At 43.3% G+C, this 21088-nt stretch overlaps 1 protein-coding gene and 1 long non-coding RNA gene across 4 annotated transcripts in view; one reads left to right on the top strand and one right to left on the bottom strand.

Moving 5' to 3' along the window:
• Window positions 1–605: 605 nt before the first annotated feature.
• LOC114623197 lies at window positions 606–3661 on the bottom strand. The gene is made up of 2 exons (XR_003711728.1): window positions 2980–3661; window positions 606–1438 (listed from the first exon to the last, which is right to left on the bottom strand). It is a non-coding gene; the product is annotated as an uncharacterized LOC114623197 (long non-coding RNA).
• A 32-nt stretch (window positions 3662–3693) lies between these two features.
• The window catches only part of Prkcq (protein kinase C theta), a 130415-nt gene continuing 113020 nt past the window's right edge, over window positions 3694–21088 (top strand). The window contains exons 1-2 of one of the 3 annotated variants that reach the window (XM_028769841.1): window positions 19594–19666; window positions 19807–19929. In XM_028769841.1, the coding sequence (XP_028625674.1) occupies window positions 19909–19929 (21 nt within the window). In that variant the 5' untranslated portion in view covers window positions 19594–19666; window positions 19807–19908. Of the gene's footprint in view, window positions 3869–19593; window positions 19667–19748; window positions 19930–21088 lie in introns of those variants that run through there. The other 2 variants (XM_028769844.1, XM_028769842.1) reach the window with 2 other exon arrangements.

Below are 21088 nucleotides of genomic sequence, written 5' to 3'. Positions count from 1 at the left end.
CTCATGAGTTGAAAGTCAGGTTGACCAGATTTATCTTATAAATTATTGGCTCCACAGACTTGGGGAGACAGCTGTTTAGACTCCACGGCTGCACTGTAGCATCTATAAACTACAGAAGACATTATACAGGTCAGGTGGCTATTAACACATTCCTGCCATACACAGGAAGGCACCGTTAGCACTGTTAACAGTTCCCTATCAACATCTTTTTCTTAAATGAAGAAATAATACCTACCTGCCATACCTTGCCCATGATTATAAAGTCCTTCAGCATTTCTAAGCATGTTGAATGAATAAATATCCAAGTAGTGAAACTTTAAAAGAAAATGTAACCACTCTTTCTTTTCTACTCTTAGATTAAACTGCCTTCATCTTTCACTGTTCCAACTCACCGTCTACAGAGCTGAAGGCACTCTTATTATCAACAGCAATGTAAGCTGGTTTGGTGATGCAAGCTTGTAAACTTGGGATGTGGGAATTTGCTGGCAGGAAGGATCGGAAGTTCAAGGTCACCCTCAGCTATGTAATGAGTTTGAGGCCAGCCAGGGGTTTCATGACACCCTGCCTCAAGGATCAAACAAAAGAAACCAGCAGACTACAGCGACTGGAGTTTAGTTATTTCTAGCAAAATTCAATTTTTGCTTCCAGGCTTAAAGATCTCTTTGGGTAAAAATAAATGAATAGTAATAAATAAAGTTTCAGTGCAGACTGTACAATGAGGTTTTTTTAAAGCAGCAATCACTTGCCCATGTTGTGAGTTTAAAATGTCCAATTTGTTCATGCCTCTGTCACTTTTATCTATCCATATTTTTTATACTTTCCCAATAAATTTACACTAGCTTTCATATGTTACTTGAGTCACTGGTAAAGTACTCCATTGACCTCTAATTCCTTCAAGAGACCAGTGCTGGCCACTTTGCAAATAATCTCTGCCAGGCTTTGAAAAGAGTATGTCTGGATGCCAAAGACCTCACAAAATCATCTGGATTGATGTCCTCCAAAAGGTGGTTTTCTGTAGCAAGAAATGTCCTTGTCTCATGACACTGTCCTCAAGTTGCCTGTGTTTGTCACATCCTACTTCTCCAAAGTTCCATTGTTCTCCAAACTGAGGCTCAAACTAGGAACTGTTCTTTGTGGTCTCTATTCTGCATCCCTTATGGAAAGCTAATCCCAGAGAAAGCCGGAGAAAGGTGCAAGTAGTGGATTCCATAGGAGATGGAGCCACAGTCTTCAACTAAGTCCGAGAGGAAAGCAAGGTTATGCCTTGGGGGTTCTTTTCCAAATTCCAAGTTGCAACAGGTCCAGGAAGAAGTCACTCTGGAATCCCTTCTTCCCTAACCCTCAGTGACCAGAGTTGGAACAGCATCGTTCTCAGGCAGAATGAGGCAAGTGTCCCACGGGGTACTCAGTGCAATTCTGGGAAACTTTAGGGCAGACACTGGAGGAGAAAAGAAACACACAACTGAAAGTTGGGGTGTTTTTAACACAATGTGTAGAATCTAGCCACCCACACACCATCCTCTCCCGGAAATGCCATTTCCTCTTCCAGGAAACAAAGGTGTGGAGAGTTCTGAGCAGCAGCTGGGTATCTGAAACAAGGAAAACAAACTCTGATAGAAAGAAACACTTTGCAGCCTGGGAATGCATAGTTGGTCCTGCAGCAGAAGGAGGTCAAACAGTCGCAGGTTTCCACAGCACTTGACATAGACCAAGAATACAGTTACATGCTTATGTTTTAAATACACTGTTAAGGCCAAAATAAAATCATTTTTCTGAGACACATGATAGAATATTATTTCAGAAGATCCAGCTTTCAGAGTAAAGAACTTCTAACCGTTGAACTCTATAGTTATAGGATATCAGAATACCACAGACCTTCCAAACCCCGAGGTTCTAAAGCAATGGAAGGCAAATACTAAAATCAATGTTGTAGGAATGGAGGTTGTATTAAATCATGTTTAAGAGGGAAACTAAAGAGTACTCAAGATTTGAATACTGATTCTGATTCTTTCTAATCATGTAATATAATATAATAACATAATGTATAATAACATAATGCTGATTATATTATATAATACTTCAAGACATTATTTTCATGTGTCAAGTGGGGATAATAATAGTGGTGATGACATCAACTACCTCATTCCATTATGAAGGTAAAATAAACAGTGTATCTAATTCCGCTCACCACAGGCCTCCTATATAGAAGTATTTACTATGTTGCCTACATCCTGCCATTTTTATGTAACCCTTTAAACAGGCTGAATTACAGAAACAGACTTAGGCTGTAGGTCAGTGGTAGAGTGCTTGCCTGGTCTAATCCTCAACAGTGTGTTTTACATAATTAATCAGAGGACATGAGCCTCTGCATATATTTAACCTCCTAAGACACTCAGTGGGAACCACAGTCATGGGATAGTAGATGCTTCCTGACTTTAGGCACAGCTATGTGATGACTCTGTCATCTCTCCCCTACCCAGTAGGATCCACTGAAGACTGGCTGAAGAAGCCACGCTATCCACCTTTGAACAAGGGAATCCTCCTCAGACAGGGTCACAGGCAGAAGTAAGGACCATTCTTCCAGCCCTGTGACCTTGTTCCCAAGCATGACACACTTTTCTGCCAAATGTAATGGCTAAAATATAATGGAGGCCTATTATGTGCCAGTCATTGATGTCCGGATGACATAGCACTTCAGGGCTGGAAGCACAGCCTCGTATTGTAAGATCCTGACAGTTCAGTGCTTAGGATCAACAAATATAATGGCCAAGTGGGTTAATTTTTTGACCAAATATTTTTGTAAACTTTAAAAATGTGTGCATTGGCTTTGATGGGTTCATAAACATTATAGGAAGAGTTACCGTATGCAACCCCAAGTATCATTTGATCAAGTCACCAAGCACTTGATGCACCAAGCACCAAGCACAATGTCTCAGTGTGTCATTTATAGAGTACATTAGAAGCTGAAACTTTCAGTACCTTGGGGTCATTTAAAGATGGTGCATGTCAGTGATCAGAAGCCTGCTGAGGAGAACATGAAGAAGGGTGGAGTAGAAACGTATTAGTATTTAATTTCTCATACTAATCTGTCCTCTACTACACAATAAAAATGTCATTCTACAGAGTACAGGAAAATCTACCACCCATTGTTATGGACACCCTTTATGATCATCATGAACATTAGCAGCATGGCATAAAAATTCCTAAAAAGACAAATACACCCTAGTGATTCAAAGTTGCTGCTGAAGAGCTGTAAAGTTTACAGCGGTCCAAAACATCAAAAATCACTCGTAAGACTCAACCAAGGAGCCTCCATACCAGACAGAGCTGCGCCCCAAACCCACTCGTAGGTAATTAAAAAGCAAACTAAAACAAAAGCAACCCTTGCAAGCCCTTTGTGATGCAAAATGGATTAAATAAAACACTTCTTTCTACCGGTGACCTTAGCCCTTCCCACTGGTGGCTCATTTACAGTTTTTCAGCTGAGCGAGAAGAGACTGCTCTCGCGCCCCCGTTTCTGGCACTCAGGCGGCTGAGGCTCTGGCGTCCGTCCCGCTTCGCGCTGCCTGCGGCGTCGCTCCCCGCCCGGTGACTGTTTCATCCAGATCTCCCGCAGTCTCTGGGTCCCAGTCGCCGCAGAGCGACAAGTGGCCAGTGAGGCGTGAGGATGGAGGGTGGGGACAGAGCCAGCAGGAGGAAGGCCGAGAGCGCTCGCGGAACGCAACCAGGCGCGCGTCCCTGAGCCGGCGTGGCGAGCGCCCTCTGGCCGGTGCCGCTGCCGGGAGTACCTTCGGGTCGCCAGGCCCGCGCCAGTCCCCGCCATCGGAGCAACAGCGGCGCTGCACTGGGACTACAGCCGCGACACCAGGTAGGACCCAGGGCCCCAAGTCACTAACGAAGAGAGAGCAGGCTGAAAGTGCCAAAGGTCGGGACCTGAAGGGCCACCCGAGTGTCTCTTACAAGTAAATGTTCTAGGGAAGAGTGGAGGACTGTCGAAGTAAGCAGGGGTGAGAACAAAATCGAAAAAAGCAAACTTTGGGGCTCCCCCGTCGTTGGTTTCTTGCGTGCTGGCGACCTTGACCAGGTGAAGGCTGGGGTCAGGGATGGAGGGGCGCTTCTTTCTTACTTTTGCTTTTCCTTAGCACCCAAGGAAAGGCAGACTAGGAAAAAGGAAAACAGTTGCAACTTTATGTGTTCTCCACAAAACAAGAACAAAAACAAAAACAAAAAACCCAGAGACTTGTAAGAAGTGTTTTCTGTCCTAGGAGACCTGCCCATGGAGAACACCTAGTTTTCTGGGAATTTGTAGAAGCGCTTGATTGTGGTTTTTTTGTTTTGTTTTGTTTTGCTTTTCAGGGGCTTGGCTGGATTTTAGGTGTTTGTTGTTTGTTTGTTTTTAAAAGTTGAGGTATTTACTTCCGTAACCTTAGAACGAGATTGTTTTCCAGCTTTGAGGGTCACATGTTAAAATACACTTTATTAAATGTAACCTCTTTGTTCCACTGGAGTTTTAAGAGCCGGGATTATCAAAGTGCCACGGGTGACTTTAATGACTCCATGTGGGCGTGGAGAGAGGTCCAATGTCGGGCTGAACCTTGGTGATTCTGGTGTTTTCTGCAAGGGGAGCGTCACAGGGCTGCCCTGTCCTCTGGGCTGTCCTGACACAATGTGGGCTGGCCATGGTGCTAATAAAAGATTATTCAGTGGTGACACAGCTGGGTATGTGTGGAGATGAGAGGGGGGAGAGAATGAGACTGGGCTCTTGGGCTATCAGTGGGAAAAATGGACCATTTGTGCCGAAGCCCCAGTCCTTTAAGCTGCAGGTGCCTTTTGAGAACACAGACCTAGACAAGGGGATTGTGTGATGGACCTCAGACAAGATCTTGGGGGGTGGGGTGGGGTCTGCCTTTGTCTTCTCAGCCCGACTCATGTGTCCCTTTCATTTAGCAAAGAGAACTTAAAATCTCAGGATTCAGGAGTCAAGGAAACAGAACTTAATGGCTCCATGCATTTTTTTTCCCCTTCCCCTGCTTTATTTTGTGCTGGAAGCCATGCCCACCACTGCTTCCTCCTCCCCAGGGGTTGTTTGCTGGAGAAGCTCTCTTCTAAGATCTGGGGTGCCTCACCCCACTCACACCCCAACCTTGTGAATCATCATCTTCATCCCACCCCACCCCCACTCCCCATCTTTGAAAATGTGTAAAATGGCAGGCTTAGTGCGGATGCTTTCTCTCTTAAGAAAAAAATGCTGTGTCTTGTGGGAAGAAGGGTGACATTTACTAATTTGGTTGCAAATTACTTTTGAAGTTTATGCACAGCTGTTTAAAATCCCTCAGAGATCAGTGCCATTGTTTGATGCAGGTGTCTACCACAGAAAGATCTCGTTAGGCTGTTTCTTTTGCTGATTGAGAGTACATGTATTTGACGATTTAGCCTAGGAAGATCTGAAACCTGCACAGTTCCCTGACAAGTTGAGCAATTCAATCTAAATGAAGGGGATCTGTTTTAGTTTTTACAACTGTTGTTTCGTCTTTTAATCCCCTCTTAGTGACTCTTACTGCCTGTCCCAAGGGTAACCTTTCTGGCATCAATAGTTTTTAATTCCAAGGCCCAGGATTGCCGTCTACACTTTAAAATGGAAGCTTCTCCGGAAGCTTCTTGTTGCCTGATGTTGTCAGGTTCACTCTGCACTGCCTTGTGCTGTGGTGGCTCAGGGTGGCAGTGACTCCTGGACCAATTCCCAACACCTGTTCTCCCATCAAGGCCACCTCACAGCAGGGCCTCTGTATACACTGTATGTGTAGCCACACAGTGGAGCCTGAGACGGCTCTCTCCTCTCTCCCAAGGCTTGCAGGGATGCTGTTCGTACATCCAAACTTGGCTTTTCTAGAATCTCAAAGATTCTTCTCAACACCCCTCTACTTCTCTTATTCTCAGCAGGCCTTGGAAGCTCTCTGAAATGTGTTATTGCATACACATATGTATAAATATACATATTCCTAAGTATAGCCTGTTCAGTCCATATTTTTTAATAGCCCAGAATCTAATTAGTGCTTTCTGTATAACCATAGATATTTGGCCATCCACTGAAACAAGGTCAACTTACTAAAAGCCATACATTTAAAGAGAACTGGCCCTCATTTCCCTTGGGTCACTGAAGCAACCCTGTTGACCTTTATCAAGTTCTGTAAAGACTTCTCATTTTGCTATGACGTAGTCCCTTCTCTCATCTATGGAAGAGACCAATGTTCTGTATAATGATGTCCTTGGAGTCATGTTCAGGAATGTGGGTTTCTGGTCTATAATTTCAGGCATCGAGAGTAAACATCCTTCTAATGCAATATTTAATTATGGAGTGTTTGCCTTTCTTTGAAACAGAAATCAGAATTAATTACAACTCCTACTTCTTAATGCATTTAATGACTTCTAGCTATTGATTATGTTGTTTGCTCCGTGAATATTGCCCAAGTATTAACCAAATGTGACAGCTTGCTAATAAATTTGTATTTGATTTCAAGTGATTTCCTTTTTATAGAGCAAAATATTTAAGTTTCAAAAATAATTCCCTGTAAATCAGTTTGAATATGACACATTGTATTGAGACAGGGTCTCATGTAGCCCAGGTCACTATGTAATGACCTTGAACATCTGATCCTCTTTCCTCTACATTCTTGGGATTTCGGGTGAACATCACAACTCCTGGCCTTACATGATATTTTATTAGACAGTGAATAATGTCTGTGACACAGATCTAGGAAGTACATATATATGTACATAATGTACATATATATTTATATACATGTGTGTATAGCTACACACATTCACACACACACACATATATTTCAATCCCTTCAACTTCATGTGCTTTTTTTTAAATTTTAATATTATTAAAATATTTCCCCTTCTCATATATCCCTCCCCACTCTGCTTCAAATTCATGGTCTCTTTTTTCACTGTTATTGCAAGCACATGTGTATAAACATATATATTCCTAAATATAGCCTGTTCAGTTCATTTTTTTAATAACCCAGAACCTAATTAGTGCTTTTTGTATAACCATAGGTATTTGTCCATCCAGTGAAACACAGTCAACTTACTCAGGGTCATACATTTAAAGAAAAGTGGTCTCCACTTCCCTTTGATCACTAACGGCCAGTAGCTCCTTAAATGGAGTGGAGGCTAGTGAGCTTCTCTTTTTTCCTTGTTGGAATGTCCTGGACTGATTTTGAAGGTCTTGTCCTGGCAGCTAGAGTTGCTTTGGTCTTTGCCCTGGTTGTCATATCCAATGGGTCTTACAGTCAGTCCTTCTGCCCCCTGTTCCATGATGGCTCCAGAGCTTTGGGGGGTGGGGGATATGATGTGATATAAATGTCCTACATATGACTGCACTCATTCTTCATGGCCCCAGTCATTATTTTAAGACTTCCAGAATCTCTGCTCTAAGCATCTAAGCATCATTTAGCCAGTCTAGCCTGTTCAAATCTATTCCAGGAGTTAATATGGAAGTTGTGAGATTTATAGAAATGCAAGATGTGAAGCCAGAAAACTGAATTAAAAGGTGTGTCTTGGCAAAGTTTGAAACATCTTTCATCTCAACCTGCCAGACATTTGTATACAGTCATATTCTGATTACTATGCCATCTCTGCATAATCTTGGCAGGCAGTGGGGGTGGGTTGAAAGACTCAGAAGTTGAAACTATCTCATCTGAGTCCAGAATCATGGGTTTCTGCTTTGGGGTTAAATTGCCATTTTAAGTCCTTGTCTTGGGTGCATGCCCTTCTATAGGTTGCTCGAACGTGTTAGCTTTTGAATTAAGCTAATGGTATTGATGATAATCATAACCAGAACAAGCCAGAGCAACAAAGTTTGGGCTAGGGATGTGAGTGTCTTCATTGATAGAGTTCCTACCTAGCATTCAGGAAGCCCTGGTTCTGTCCTGAGCATGCCGTAAAACAGCCGTACTACTGCATGCGTATAACCCCAGCATTCAGGAGGCGGAGGACAGGAGCAAAGTCATCCTTGGCTGCAAAGTGGGTCCAAGGCCATCCTGAGATACAAGACACCCGCCTAACAAAACAAAACAAAAAGCAAGAAATGATCATTATTACTTATGATTTATATGCTAATTATAATTATTGTCATATCTAATTTTCATAAAAGTCCTCATAAACTAGGTATTCTTATTTTCATTTTATCAGAAGAGGAAACCGAGGCTTGAGAAAGCTAAGTCACTTGCCCAGCTTTTATAACTTGTAAGAGGTGGAGGCAAGTTTGACTGGCCACTGAGTCCTGCTGTGAACTACATGTCAAATAACCTAACAAAAAGTATACATAAAACTGACCATCTTAACCTCTTAAAAAGGATTTACTTAATTCTATTTTATGGGTATGAGTATTTTGTGTGTGCGCATGTCTGTGCACCACAGGCAGGCCAGAGTGGGTGTTAGATCACCTGGGACTGGAGTTACAGGTAGTGAGCTGCCACACGGGTGCTGGGACTGAACTAGTGTCCTCTGGAAGAGGCATAAATGCAGTAATCTCGGAGCAATATCTTCAGCCCCCTCTCAAACACGTCTAAGTGAAAGATTGGACATCTTTATGTGATCATCACTTCCATCCATTAAGCGCTTTTCTTTTGTGTATATGGGATGTGCTTATGTGGGGTATAACACATGATATGTCCAAGTGCTCTTTCTTACACATGCACAAACCATCTTCAGCCATTCTCCGAGTTACTGCCTGGAGACAGGGTCTTACACGGAACAAAAAGCTCACTCTTTGAACTAGGGCTGGCTGGCCTTGTGAGTTCTGGGAGTCTCCCTGTTTCCCTCTTTTGCCTGAAGTGTTGGGGTTATAGGACGGTACACATGTTCTCGGCTTTTTGTGGGGTCCTGAGGATAGGGACTCAGGTCCTCAAGCTTGGAGAGGAGACTTCTTACTCACTGAGCTATCCCTCTAAACTAACCCCATGTAACTCTTACCATTTTACAGAACTATACACAAAACACTTCCCACTTAGCTCAGCCCCTGGGAACTACAGTTCCATTTGCTATCTTTGTCTAAGTACCTTATGTAAGTGTGTTCAAAAAACGATGTGTCTTTTATCGACTGGCTGTTTTCACTTAGCTGATTTCACTCAATAGTCTCTATCCATGTTACGGCAAATGTTAAACATTTCCTGTTTTCTACAGATTGAATGTTTCAGGGTGCGTCTATGCCACATTGACTTAACTATTAATTTTGTTTGTGGGTTCGATTGATTGCTTCCACCTTTGATTTTTGCAGGCAGTGCCAAAAGGCATGTGTATTAACCCTTCCTCACTGCTATGACAAAGTACTTGTCAAAAGCAATTTAAAGAAGAGTTTATTTTGGCTTGTGGCTTGAAGGTATAGTTAGTTTGTCACATTAGGAAGGGCTTGGGAGCAGAGCTGGCAGCAGGGCACAGGGTGGCTGGTTACATTGTATCCTCCCCACAGTCAGGAGGCAGAGAGTGATGGGCACATGCCCGACTCTCATTCACATTCTTGTTCATTCTGGGATCCCAGCCCATAGGTTGGTGCCACACACCTTCAGAGTGAGTCTTCTTCCTCAGGTAAACTTCTCTGGAAATGCCAGAGGTTCGCCTTCTAGGTGATTCTAACTCCTGTCAAGTTGACAATCAAGAGTAACCATCAGAGGAGATGTGCAAGTATCTGTTTGAGATGTCTCTGTTACTGCCTTTGTGGACGTTCTGAGTCTTCCAGTGATTCTGCACATACTTAAGAATTATAAGGGAACCACTGCACTGGTTTCCAAGGTTGTCGGATCACCTTACACCCCACCAATGATGCCACCCCATCCTAGGCACTCTTCATTCTAGACAACCATCTCTACTTTCTGCTTTTGAGTGTAATCATCCTCACAGCCTGGTATGCTAACCGATTAATTTTAAGTCAAACCACTAGCTGCCTGGTTCCAGTGATCTGGTAGGCAAAGGTACCCCTCACTCCATGACTTCTTCCCATCTTGTACTTACATGCCTTCTGCTAGCTCAAATTCACTGGAAGGGCTTCTATTCGTGGAGCCTTGACAGACCAGGAACTCGTGACCAGGAGGGGCTCCTAAAAGGTAAACTGAAGGCTCTGTATGTGCAGTTCTTCCGATCCTCATCAAGGATCTTCTGATGCAGGAATGAATGCCAGGAAGAACGAGGCAGCATGGTACCAGTCCTCAGTAACTCTTTATCTGTGGCATGGAGACTTTATAGAGGAGAAATTATGAGGTGAGGATCTTTGTAGGTGAGGATGCAGCTATGGTACTTATCTGCCTATGTTCTTCCTGATCAATCTACAATGGCTAGAGTTTTGTCCCAGCCACTACAGCAGGATGGCACATATGCCATGCTCCGGATAGATATGCATGGAATGACTGTACACATGTTATGCAGAAGGCAGTCCTATAGGAGCACTGACACTTGGGGTGTCTAAAAATGCATCCCAGAGTTGTCAGTGTTGGCTGAGCTGACATCTGAAGGTTAAGTGACCCTGAGCCAGGTGAGTGCTTTGCAGAAAACAGGAATAGGATTTGCTGAATGATCCTGCAGCCCACAGACATGCTAGCCCAGCATGATGGGACGCTAGCACATGATGGGGTGTGAGCAGGGCGAGCCTGCCTCCCTCACCTATTTGTTATAGCACCTTAATTGATTACCTTTTAGGAGTCTCATTCTCCCTACTTGTGAAATCAGCCAGTGGCAGTGACCTGGTAAAAATAGATAACGTCACAGGTCAGTCGAGTGCTGTTACTAGTGGGTAGAGCTGGAAAGGGTTAACTATTTTACTCGTCCAGACTGGTACACTTGGGAACATTATTAATAACTAAACTAGTACAACAGCTATAAACCAAGCCTCTCTGAGAACACTGATCAGTAGAATTACCTTACTTTGGGAAAGGGCTTAATGTACATGAATATGTATGCTGGTATGTATACATTTGTCTATGTGTGTGTGGCATAAGAATGTGTTTATACATGGAAAGTATGTGTGTGTGCATTGTTTGTGCTAATGTGTGTGTGTGTGCATGAGTGCGTGCATGTAGGTGCACGTGCACATGTGTGTTTCCAGAAGTCAGAAGTCAACACTGGATGTCTTCCTCATTCACTATCTACCTTGTTCTCACAGATAACTCACTGGTCCCATTAACCTGGCTAGCCAGCAAGCTGCAAGGATCCTCCTGTCCCTACCTCTCCTGCACCAGCATTACAGACAGACAATGCCAACAATTCTGTGAGTTCCAAGCAATCCAACTTAGCTCCGTGCTTACAGGGCAAACGCTTTACCAGCTGCCATCTCCTTAGTAGTCCCCAGAGTTGCCCTCCTTGTAGGCGCACAAAGCTCTTGATCCCTTTCTAAGCACAAGAAGAACTCTGCTAATGCTTGGTTTCTCTGTCTGTGGACATCAGGTCTATTTAAGAGTCCCTGGCCTTGTGGAGGGCCTTAGGATTGAGTGTACTCGCTGAGCCAGTGAAAGAAGTACAAGCTGTCCTTTTGTATCACGTGGAGGGCACAATGGCTCTGACTCTAGTAAAACATCAGCTTGAGGAACCTAAAATGTCCACAAACATGATATTCTTTAATGCATAATGTGCATCTAGTGCTCACTTCCCATCAAATATTATGCATCGTATGTCACAAGGATATGTTGGCATCAGAGTAAGCAACTTGCTTAAGACACATGGTTCTCAACTTGTGGGTCTCGACTCCTTTGGGGACCAAATAACCCTTTCACAGGGGTTGCATGTCAGAAGTCCTGCCATATTGGATATTAACTCTATGATTAATAGCAGCAGCAAAATCACAGTTATAAAGTAGCAGTGGAAATAATTTAATGGTTGAGGAATCACCACAATATAAGGAACTGTATTAAAGGGTTACAGCATTAGGAAGATTAAGAAACACTGTTTTAGACTAGGGAGAAACACAAGCCCAGGAAGCTATTATGAGGCCAATCTGCATTGTCACATAAGCTGAACCATCTGAAGTGCCTGGCCATGCAACCAAGGAAGCTTCCCTCTTATGCTCTTGAGGTCTTTTTTTTAAAGGTCTTGGACCAGTTTCACCATTTTTTTTTTATTAGAACATAGATTCAAAGACTTGACATTTGAGTGTAAGGATCAAACTTCAGCTTTGTGTTGGGATGTCAGCTCCGAGTGGCAGGCATCTTTGTCATCCCTCCCTTTCATACTGATTCTGGAGGGCATGTGGTAAAATGACGAGGCCAGAGTTGGCTTCAGTAGTTGGCATGGTTGTCACCCATGGAGATCCTGGAATCTGGTGCCTCTGACTCCTTCCTCCACATGAAGAGCTCAGCGAGAACCAGGTTGAGTTAGTTTAGTCATTTGGATATCTGACCTCTCCTTCCTCGGATGCCTACACACTGCAGACTTCATCATCTTTTCCTGAAGGGTTTTTGTGATCCTGCAGATGAGATTTGGTTTTGTTCTCTGTGAATTTGAAGCACCTGTCAGATCATCTCTCCAAGGTGCTTAGCAAGGATGTAGCCTGGAGCACCCAGACCATTAGCTGGGAACAGATGTGTTGTCATTGCTTGCCTTTAGATACTGCCAGCATTATATTCTGCACGAACACTGTGTATGTACATCCTCTCTGATTACCAGATGCATCCCTAATATATACCAATGTATCTGAAAACTAGAGAATATCAAGAAATACTAGTGAGATAAATAAATGGCCATAAAGTTTATAATCTGCGCTGCCCTGGGGAACATCCACTGTGTTAGAAGAAATGAGTCAAATGTGATTTAAATATTTGCACAAATAGAATCACTATTTTACTGGGAAATTTTGCCTGTGAGCTTCTGGAATTCTCTGAATAAATTCTACTAGAAATCTGAGCTTGAAATAATAGAAAACATTTACTGCATGAAACCCTTTACAGCTCTGTTACTAGGGATATTTACACCAGTGATTCTAAGAATGACCAGCAACAAGAAAAAGATTTGTCTCCTCTCGTATGTTTTCTTCCTCTGTCGCCTTCTGGAATCTCCCTTTGCTGACAACTAAAAAGCCAATAGAAAAGAAAAAGAAAATATTAACTTAATATGATCAAGAAATTAAGGGTCCTAGTTGGGCCTGATGGTACATACCTGGAATCCCAGCCTTAGGAGGGAGGACAGGGATAGGGAGATTGTGAGTTTGAGGCCAGCCTTGGGCTACAGAGGTAGACCCTGTCTCGAAAGCAGGAGGCTAGGGTTGTAGATCAGTGGCAGAAGACTTATCTAGTCAAGGGTTCAACCTCGAGATTGGAAAAGAAAGAAAGAAAAAAGAAAGAAAGAAAGAAAGAAGGAAGGAAGGAAGGAAGGAAGAGAATAGGGAGGGTAGAGAAAGAAAAAGAAACATTAAAATGTGAAACTCACTACAAGCAAAAAGACAACATTTTGAAAAGCATAAAATAGAAATGTACTGACAACCAGAAGCTCTTTTAATTTTTAGACAGGATTAAAAGGAAGAATTAATCGTTGATCTAAAATTTAAAAGATCTTAGGGAGTCTCCAGTGAAGTCGTTGTTAAGGCAGTTCAGAATAAGAAAGGGAGAAAATAAAAGAATAAAGTCAGGAATGTAAGTGATACATGCGTACCAAAGAAAAATAAGTAATCCTCCAAAAAGCCAACTAGTCTGGAGTAAGTGAAGAAGCAACAACAACAACAACAACAAAAAGACACTGTCTCAAAAACATGATAGAGGCAAGAACTGACTCCCTGACCAGTCTGTCTGTGTATTCATAGGCTCCATATTTTCTCTCTCTCTCTCTCTCTCTCTCTCTCTCTCTCTCTCTCTCTCTCTCTCTCTCTCTCTCTCTCTCTCTCTCTTTCACACACACACACACACACACACACACACACACACCTTTTTAAACGACTTACTTATTTTTATTTCATGCGCATTGGTGTTTTGCCTGCATGTGTGTCTGTGTGTGGGAATTGAATCCCCGGAGCTGGAGTTAGAGACAGTTGCGAGCTGCCCTGTGGGTGCTGGGAATCGAACCTGTGTGCTCTGGAAGAGCAGATGGTACTCTTAAACACAGAGCCATCTCTTCAGACCCCAGAAGTTTTCTTAAAAGGGCTGTTTAGATGATTCAAAGGTACACTAATCAAAAACATGAACTGAAACAAAGAAAAGGGGGAAAGTATTTCAAAGAAGATTAAAAATAAATCCTAGCAATAATGAGAGAGGAGGGAAAGGGAGAGGGAGAGAAACGGGGAGGATAGAAGGGAGAAGGGAGGGCGGAGAAGACACTATTTAAGATTCCTAATAACCACAAAGCAGAGCAGGAACGACCTCAGTGCCAGCGTTTATTTCTGGTGTGATAGGTAGGCTGGGTTGTGGACTTGCACAGAGGTCGTGTTTTCAAAGGGGAAAGGCAGTAACAGATCCCTCCAGAGCACCAGCCACACAAGGTCACGTGAGGGCAAGCCAAAGGGCTCGCTCCTATTGGCCTGCAGAGGACCAATAGAATATAAGACACAGCATTCTTTTTCATTCCGGTCTTCTCAATCTGAAGGCTTTTTTCTAGGGAATACAACAGTCGACAGCTTCTTAAATGCCAACTACAAACTCCAGTGTTCACAAACTCTATCCGTTTTCCATGCAGAGTGTGACTTTCTCCTAGGAAATTAAAAAAAAAAAAAACCTTAAGTATCCTTGTGTATTACATTGTATAAGTCTCCTACAAGCCATTTAGACTCCCTCTTCTGCTTCATGTATCTCTGGGACTTCACAGCTTCTCCCCAGCTCATTGCTGGAATTCCATAATGAAGTTTTAATTCAATTACTGCTTCCTACGTAAGCTGCCTAGTGGCCTATCATAAACATATTAAATCTCTCATTTTTTTCTTTCTTTAACGCTTGGCTTTTTGGAGCTGAAAGTGATTTCAGTGGAGGAACCTCATGAAGTCTGTGATGGCCAATACTGATTGTCAACTAGAATCACCTAGGAGACAAATCATTGAATATGCATGTAAGGGATGTTCTATATTGAGTTCTCTGAGGTAATGATCCACCCTGCATGTGGTTGGCACCGTTCTTGTGTTGGCATCCTGGGCTGCTAAAAAGGAGAGAAGATGCTGACTAACTCTGTCTCTCTCTACAACATGACTGTGGATGGGTGTGACCACCGTCTTCAAGCTCCTGCTACTGTTTCGTCACCTCCATGAGGGACGGTACCCTCAAGGAAGTAGCTAATATGAAGCCTCTGTAACTAAGAAATATATTTGATTTTTTTTCCCCAGTTACAAACATGAAGGTCTAGCCGGGCAGTGGTGGCACACGCCTTTAATCCCAGCACTTGGGAGGCAGAGACAGGAGGATCTCTGAGTTCAAAGCCAGCCTGGTCTACAGAGTGAGTTCCAGGACAGCCAGGGCTACACAGAGAAACCCTGTCTCAAAAATAAAATAAATAAAAAGAACCAATTGATTTCTTCAGTGTTTGTTTGATGATGATGAATAGAGAGGTAGAATTTTAGTATCGAATAATTAATAATAGGAAGACTTTATTTCTACAGGACACACTTATAAAGGAAGATAGCATGCATATCACTCAGGACTTACTCAGTCCTTACAGTAGTAATATTCAAAATAGCCAATTAATAAATTCCTTGGTAAACTGTGTGGTGGTGGCACAGGCCTTTAATCCTGGTACTCAAGAGGCAGATAGATCTCTGTGAGTTTGAGGCCAGGCTGCTCTACAGACTGAGTTCCAGGACAGGAAGGGCTACACAGAGAAACCCTGTGTCAAAGAACCAAAACAAAAGGAGAAATCATTTTACCATCGATGGAAATAATTCAATGAGAACTAACTTGCAGATTTCCAAGTTCTTTTCTAAAAGTAATTTATGTTTTATTTTATGCACACTGGTGATTTGACTACATGTGAGTGAGGATGTCAGATCCCCGAGTACAGGAGTTACAGACAGTTGTGTGTTGTAATATTGATGCTGAGAATTGAACCCAGGTCCTCTGGAAGAGTAGCCAGTACTCTTAACTGCTGAGCCATTTCTCCAACCTCCAAGTTCCAAGTTCTAAAGTAGGGGCAGCTGAAGTATTTGCCAAAGTCATATAACCTTCCTCAGCCAGGTCAGTGAGAGCTAGGATCACAGCTCTGGACTTCCTCCCAGGGCCTGGCTTGGGTATTCCTTAATATTTATAGTGCTTCTGAGGTCTGTGACTAAAAGCACTCTAAGAGTGTAAGCCATCTGAAGGAGAAAAGGGACATTTTTTTAATTGTTAAAATGAAATAAATGTAACTTGTTTGACCAAAACGGGGCTGATACACGGCTAAGCATACATTAGCGCATCGCTTTAGATATTAATGGAGGAAAATATCCATTAACAGTCCCTCATCGTTGAAGCTGCCAAAGAGAAATGTCAGCACGGTCCATTATTTTTTAGTTTCATTATTTCAATAGAAAAGAAAGGTGAAAAGCAAATCCCTTCTCTTCAGAGAGCAAAAGCTGAAGAATTCAGAGCAAAAAGAACGTCTGTCCATGGAAGTGTATAATCACTTTTCTTTTGCAAAATGGTGTAGATACCTTTCTGCGGGAAAAATATTTTGGACTCCTATTTTGTATTAGTTATTTTTATTTACATCCCAAATGCTGCCTCCTTCCCGCCCCCCCAACCCCCCCCAAAAGTTCTTCTCCCATTCCCTCTCTCTTTTGCCTCTGATTCCTCTATTCCTCCCACCCTGATTTTTCACATCTCTACAGAATTAGGCACATCCTCTCCCACTGAGGCAAGACAAGGCAGTCCTCTGCTACATATGTGTGGGGTTAGGTGGAAGGCAGGGAGAGGGGCTCGGACCAGTCCATGCGTGCTCTTTGGTTGGTGGCTCAGTCTCTGGGAGTTCCCAGGGATCCAGGTTAGTTGACACTGTTGGTCTTCCTATGAGGTTACAATCCCCTTCAGCTACTTCAGTCCTTCCTCTAACTCTTCTATAGGTGTTCTAACTTTGGTCCAATGCTTGGCTGTGGGTATCTGCATCTATTTCAGTCAGATGCTGGGTAGAGCCTCTCAGAGGTCAGTTATGCTAGGCTCCTGTCGGCAAGCACAACATAGTATCAGTAATAGTGTCAGGTATTGGTGCCTGCCCCATGGAATGGATCCAACTAGTCATTGGTCATCTCCATTCCTTCAGTCTCTGTCCATTTTTGTCTCTACATTTCTTGTAGACAGGAAAAGTTTTGGGTCAAAAGTTTTGTACATGGGTTGGTGTCCCCATCCCTCCACTGGTGTCCTTTCTGACTACTGGAGGTGGTCTCTTCAGGTTCCATATCCCCACTGTTGAACATTTTGACTAAGGTCACCCACATTGATTCCTGGGACCCTCCTCAATTCCAGATCTCTGGAACTTTCTAGAGGTTCCTCCACCCCCATCCCCAGCAGCTGCATAATTCCATTCATTTTCCTTGGACCTCTCTCCTTTTTTCCCACCCCATATCTTATCCTGACCTCTTTTCCCCTTCCTCCCCTTTCTCCCACACAGATCCCTTCCTCCCTCTGCCTCCCCTGATTATTTTGTTCCCCCTTCTAAGTGGGATTGAAGCATCCTCACTTGAGTCTTCCTTCTTGTTAAACTTCTTAGGGTCTGTGAGGTGTTATCATGTACATTCTTTACGTTTTTGGCTAATATCCACTTACCAGTGAGTACATACCATGCATGTCCTTTTGGTTACCTCACACAGGATGATATTTTCTAGTTCCATCCATTGGACCCCTATATTTAGCTATATAAGATCAACAAAGAGATTACACGTTTTTGCTTCAAGGTGTCTATCTCAACACCTGTAATTACAAGCTGAGAAAGGAAAATTACAAAGAATCCCCAAGCATTCTCTGAGTTCAAAAAGTGAAACACACATTACTTTGGACATTTGTCTTAAAACAACCAGAAGGAAAAGCCAATCCAAATTCCAGGGAATTTTAATCCGTGTGCCACACACATTTTCTTAGTCTTTTATAAGATTCAAAGGATTGAATTTTCTAAGGAGCCCTTTCTAAGGCGCTTAAACCCTAATCAGTTAAGTGTGACACTGGCTTGAAATGGAATTTGGTGTCACATCATTAACAATGTAGTTCAATGTGATGTAAATTGACAGTAGACTCAGGTTATTGCACTTGAAATTGTCTGGGATGCAGTTTAGTGTTCCTTTGATAAATGTTTACTTGACCCTGAGTGTTGTTTTGGATTTCAGTCTCTGTGAAACAAATTTGCCAACCTTAGTGACTAAAAGGACCTCTGTTTTACCTGCTTGTGGTTTTATGGGTCAGGGATTTGGGGTGACTCTGACATGGTGACTTTAGAATTTGTCATACTTTTAGAGTTAGCCAGGTCTGATGACAGGGGTCAGGCACATGGTTCCAGAGTAGATACAACTAGAAAGATGGGACCACACAACTCTTCATCTCTCTTCTTGCCAACTCCTTCCCCTGGACTTCTTTTCATAGCAATTAGATACTAGAAGTGAGGGTTATGAATACTTAAAATCAAAGGCTCAAGTTTTTAAGGTCCAAGCTAGCAAGTAACACAGCATCATCTCTGCAGAGGTCAAAACAGGTCACAGACCAGGAAGGATCTGGGCACGGAAAGTGTGGGGTAGCATCACAGATGAGCACTGATATCTCAGGAACAGGCTATGGCCTTCATTTTTGTAACAACATCTAGCACAGACATTTAGGCGATTAGTAAAGTATACCTTCTCACAGAGAGGGCCTCTCCTATTTTCTGAGATTGGATCTTCTGTTTCATTCATTACATGGCTGACGGCAGGATTCTACTAAAGCAAAACTGTGCCTAAGGAGTGATGGCTTAGTTAGTGCTTGCTATATAAGTGCAGGGACCTAAGTTTATTCCCCAGAGCCCATGTGAAAAAGCTGAGTATGGTGAAGCATGCACAGTCTTTTCTGGGCCAGATGTGTGCATATTCCAAGGCCTTCCACCCTTTGTATTCCTAGGATGCTACCTGCATTGATATATATTGATTGATATATATGAATGAATTTTAAACCTAGTATTCACCTTCTCTCACTAGGTCACTTGCTAAACCTTGACACATCACACAGGCTATATTTCTTCTCTGTGTGCCATGACATCTTGGTCTCATAGGCATCTGAGCAGACACAGCAGTCCTGAGCTCTGTCCCCAATGTGTTGGAGAGCAGGCTCTCTGTCTAGCTCTAGTCTAGACCACCTCTTACAAAGAGCCGTGCATATAACAAGAGGTCAGGAAGCACGTGCTAAGTGTCAGTTTAGTGCAGGTACATGACCAAGCAGCAGAGTGACTGGAAGGGAGACCAGAAAACCCCTAAACAGGAAGAAGGCGGGTGTGATAAAGAGAGTCAGGGCTTTGGGGGGTGGGGATGGAGTGGCTAGCAGTACTAAAGGACCAACACAACCAAAGCTGGGATCAAGTGGCAATAAAAAATGGAGAGAAAGCTCCAGAAAAATGAAGGATGCAGAATAAGGACAGAAAGATGCTGATCATGTGATAAAGATGAAGGAAAAGGCAGTGAGAAGATAGAGGGGGGCGGAACATCATCGAAGCTGATGGTGAGCATCCATGAGGATGAAGGAAGAAGCAACCAGAAGGGTACCTACCCGGGAATCAGAAGGTAGAGCACTCCAAAACCTAAGCCATCAACCCATTCCCCTTGACCAAGTAAGGTCATTGGGCCAAACTGACGGGGTAGCTTAAAAGTCAAACTTGTGTGCCTGCATGCCCATGGGTACACATGTTCATCCTACATCCTAGGTGAAAAGTAAGGGAATGTTGTCTTACTGGGGAGCTGAGGAGAGGTGTTGTGTCGTGAAGAGCTAAGCAAGAAAGATCTACCTGGGAAGGACTCGGCTTTTTATGGCGATCAGGGGAGAAAAAGTAAGCAATCTAATCAACACGAGGGAAAGAGGTTCTGCTAAATACTGACTACATATATGCAGCTGCCCGTTTGACTGAGTCTGCTCTGCTGTATCTCACAGGTAACTGGCTTCTCCTGTCTACCAGGTACTATTCTTATCCATTTCCAGCTCCTGATTCATGACTCATCTAGCCCTTGTAACTCTTCTTGAGGTTGGTTCTATTGTTATTCTGAGTCTACAGACAGGGTAACTCTGGTCTATTACTCCTTCAGGAGACCAGCGTTCAAATCCCAGCACCCATACTGTAGGGCTGTAACTCTAGTTCCAGGGATCTAATGCTTCTTTAGGGCTTCCCTGGGAATACACGTAGCTCAGTGAGCTGGAAGTTGGACCCAGATGGCTTGATGTTGCAGTCTATGCTCTTCTTGAAATTATTACTGGTACATATTAATCATGCAGACTCCTGATCGCATTGTGACATCACATGTGCACACTTTCTCCTCCCCTCCTTCTTCCCTTCCTCCTTCTTCTTCACTAATACTTTCCATTTTGTTTTCACCTCCTTTCCCACCTCTCCCCTCTTTCTCTAAAGTTTACACTAGAGAAAAAAATATCTTGAGAGAAAATATGCAATGTTTGTAGTTCTGAGCCTGACTTATTTGCTTAACATAATCTCCAGTGCCATCCACTTTCTTGGAAGTGCCAGGGTCTTTTCATGTTATTATCTTTGAAACAGATGTCAAACTCCAGATCCTCCTGCCTCATCCTTCCCAGTCCTAGGATTTATTTCTGTTCATGAGTGTGTATGACAGAGATGGGACAGGGGTAGGATGGAACAGAGATACAGAGTAGGGGAGAGAGAGGGAGAGAACATGAGAGAGGGAGAGAGGGAGAGAGGGAGAGAGGAAGGAAAGGGGGAGAGAAAGAGAGGAGGGAGGGGAGAGAAAAGGAGAGGGAGAACAGAGACAGAGAGGGAGAGAGGAATGGAGGGGGAAAGAGGAAGAGAATGAGAGAGGGAGGGAGGTAGGGAAGGAGGAAGAGAGTGAGGGAAGGAGGGAGTGAGGGAGGGAAGAAAGGGGACAGAGCAGGAGAGGGAGGGGGAGGGGGGAGGGGGAGGGGGAGGGGGTACACTAGAGAAAAAAATATCTTGAGAGAAAATATGCAATGTTTGTGAGGGG

Source organism: Grammomys surdaster, unplaced genomic scaffold (genome assembly GCF_004785775.1).
Source record: "Grammomys surdaster isolate TR1022 unplaced genomic scaffold, NIH_TR_1.0 194, whole genome shotgun sequence".
Taxonomy (NCBI): Eukaryota; Metazoa; Chordata; class Mammalia; order Rodentia; family Muridae; genus Grammomys; species Grammomys surdaster.
This window is presented reverse-complemented; position numbering and strand designations above follow the sequence as displayed.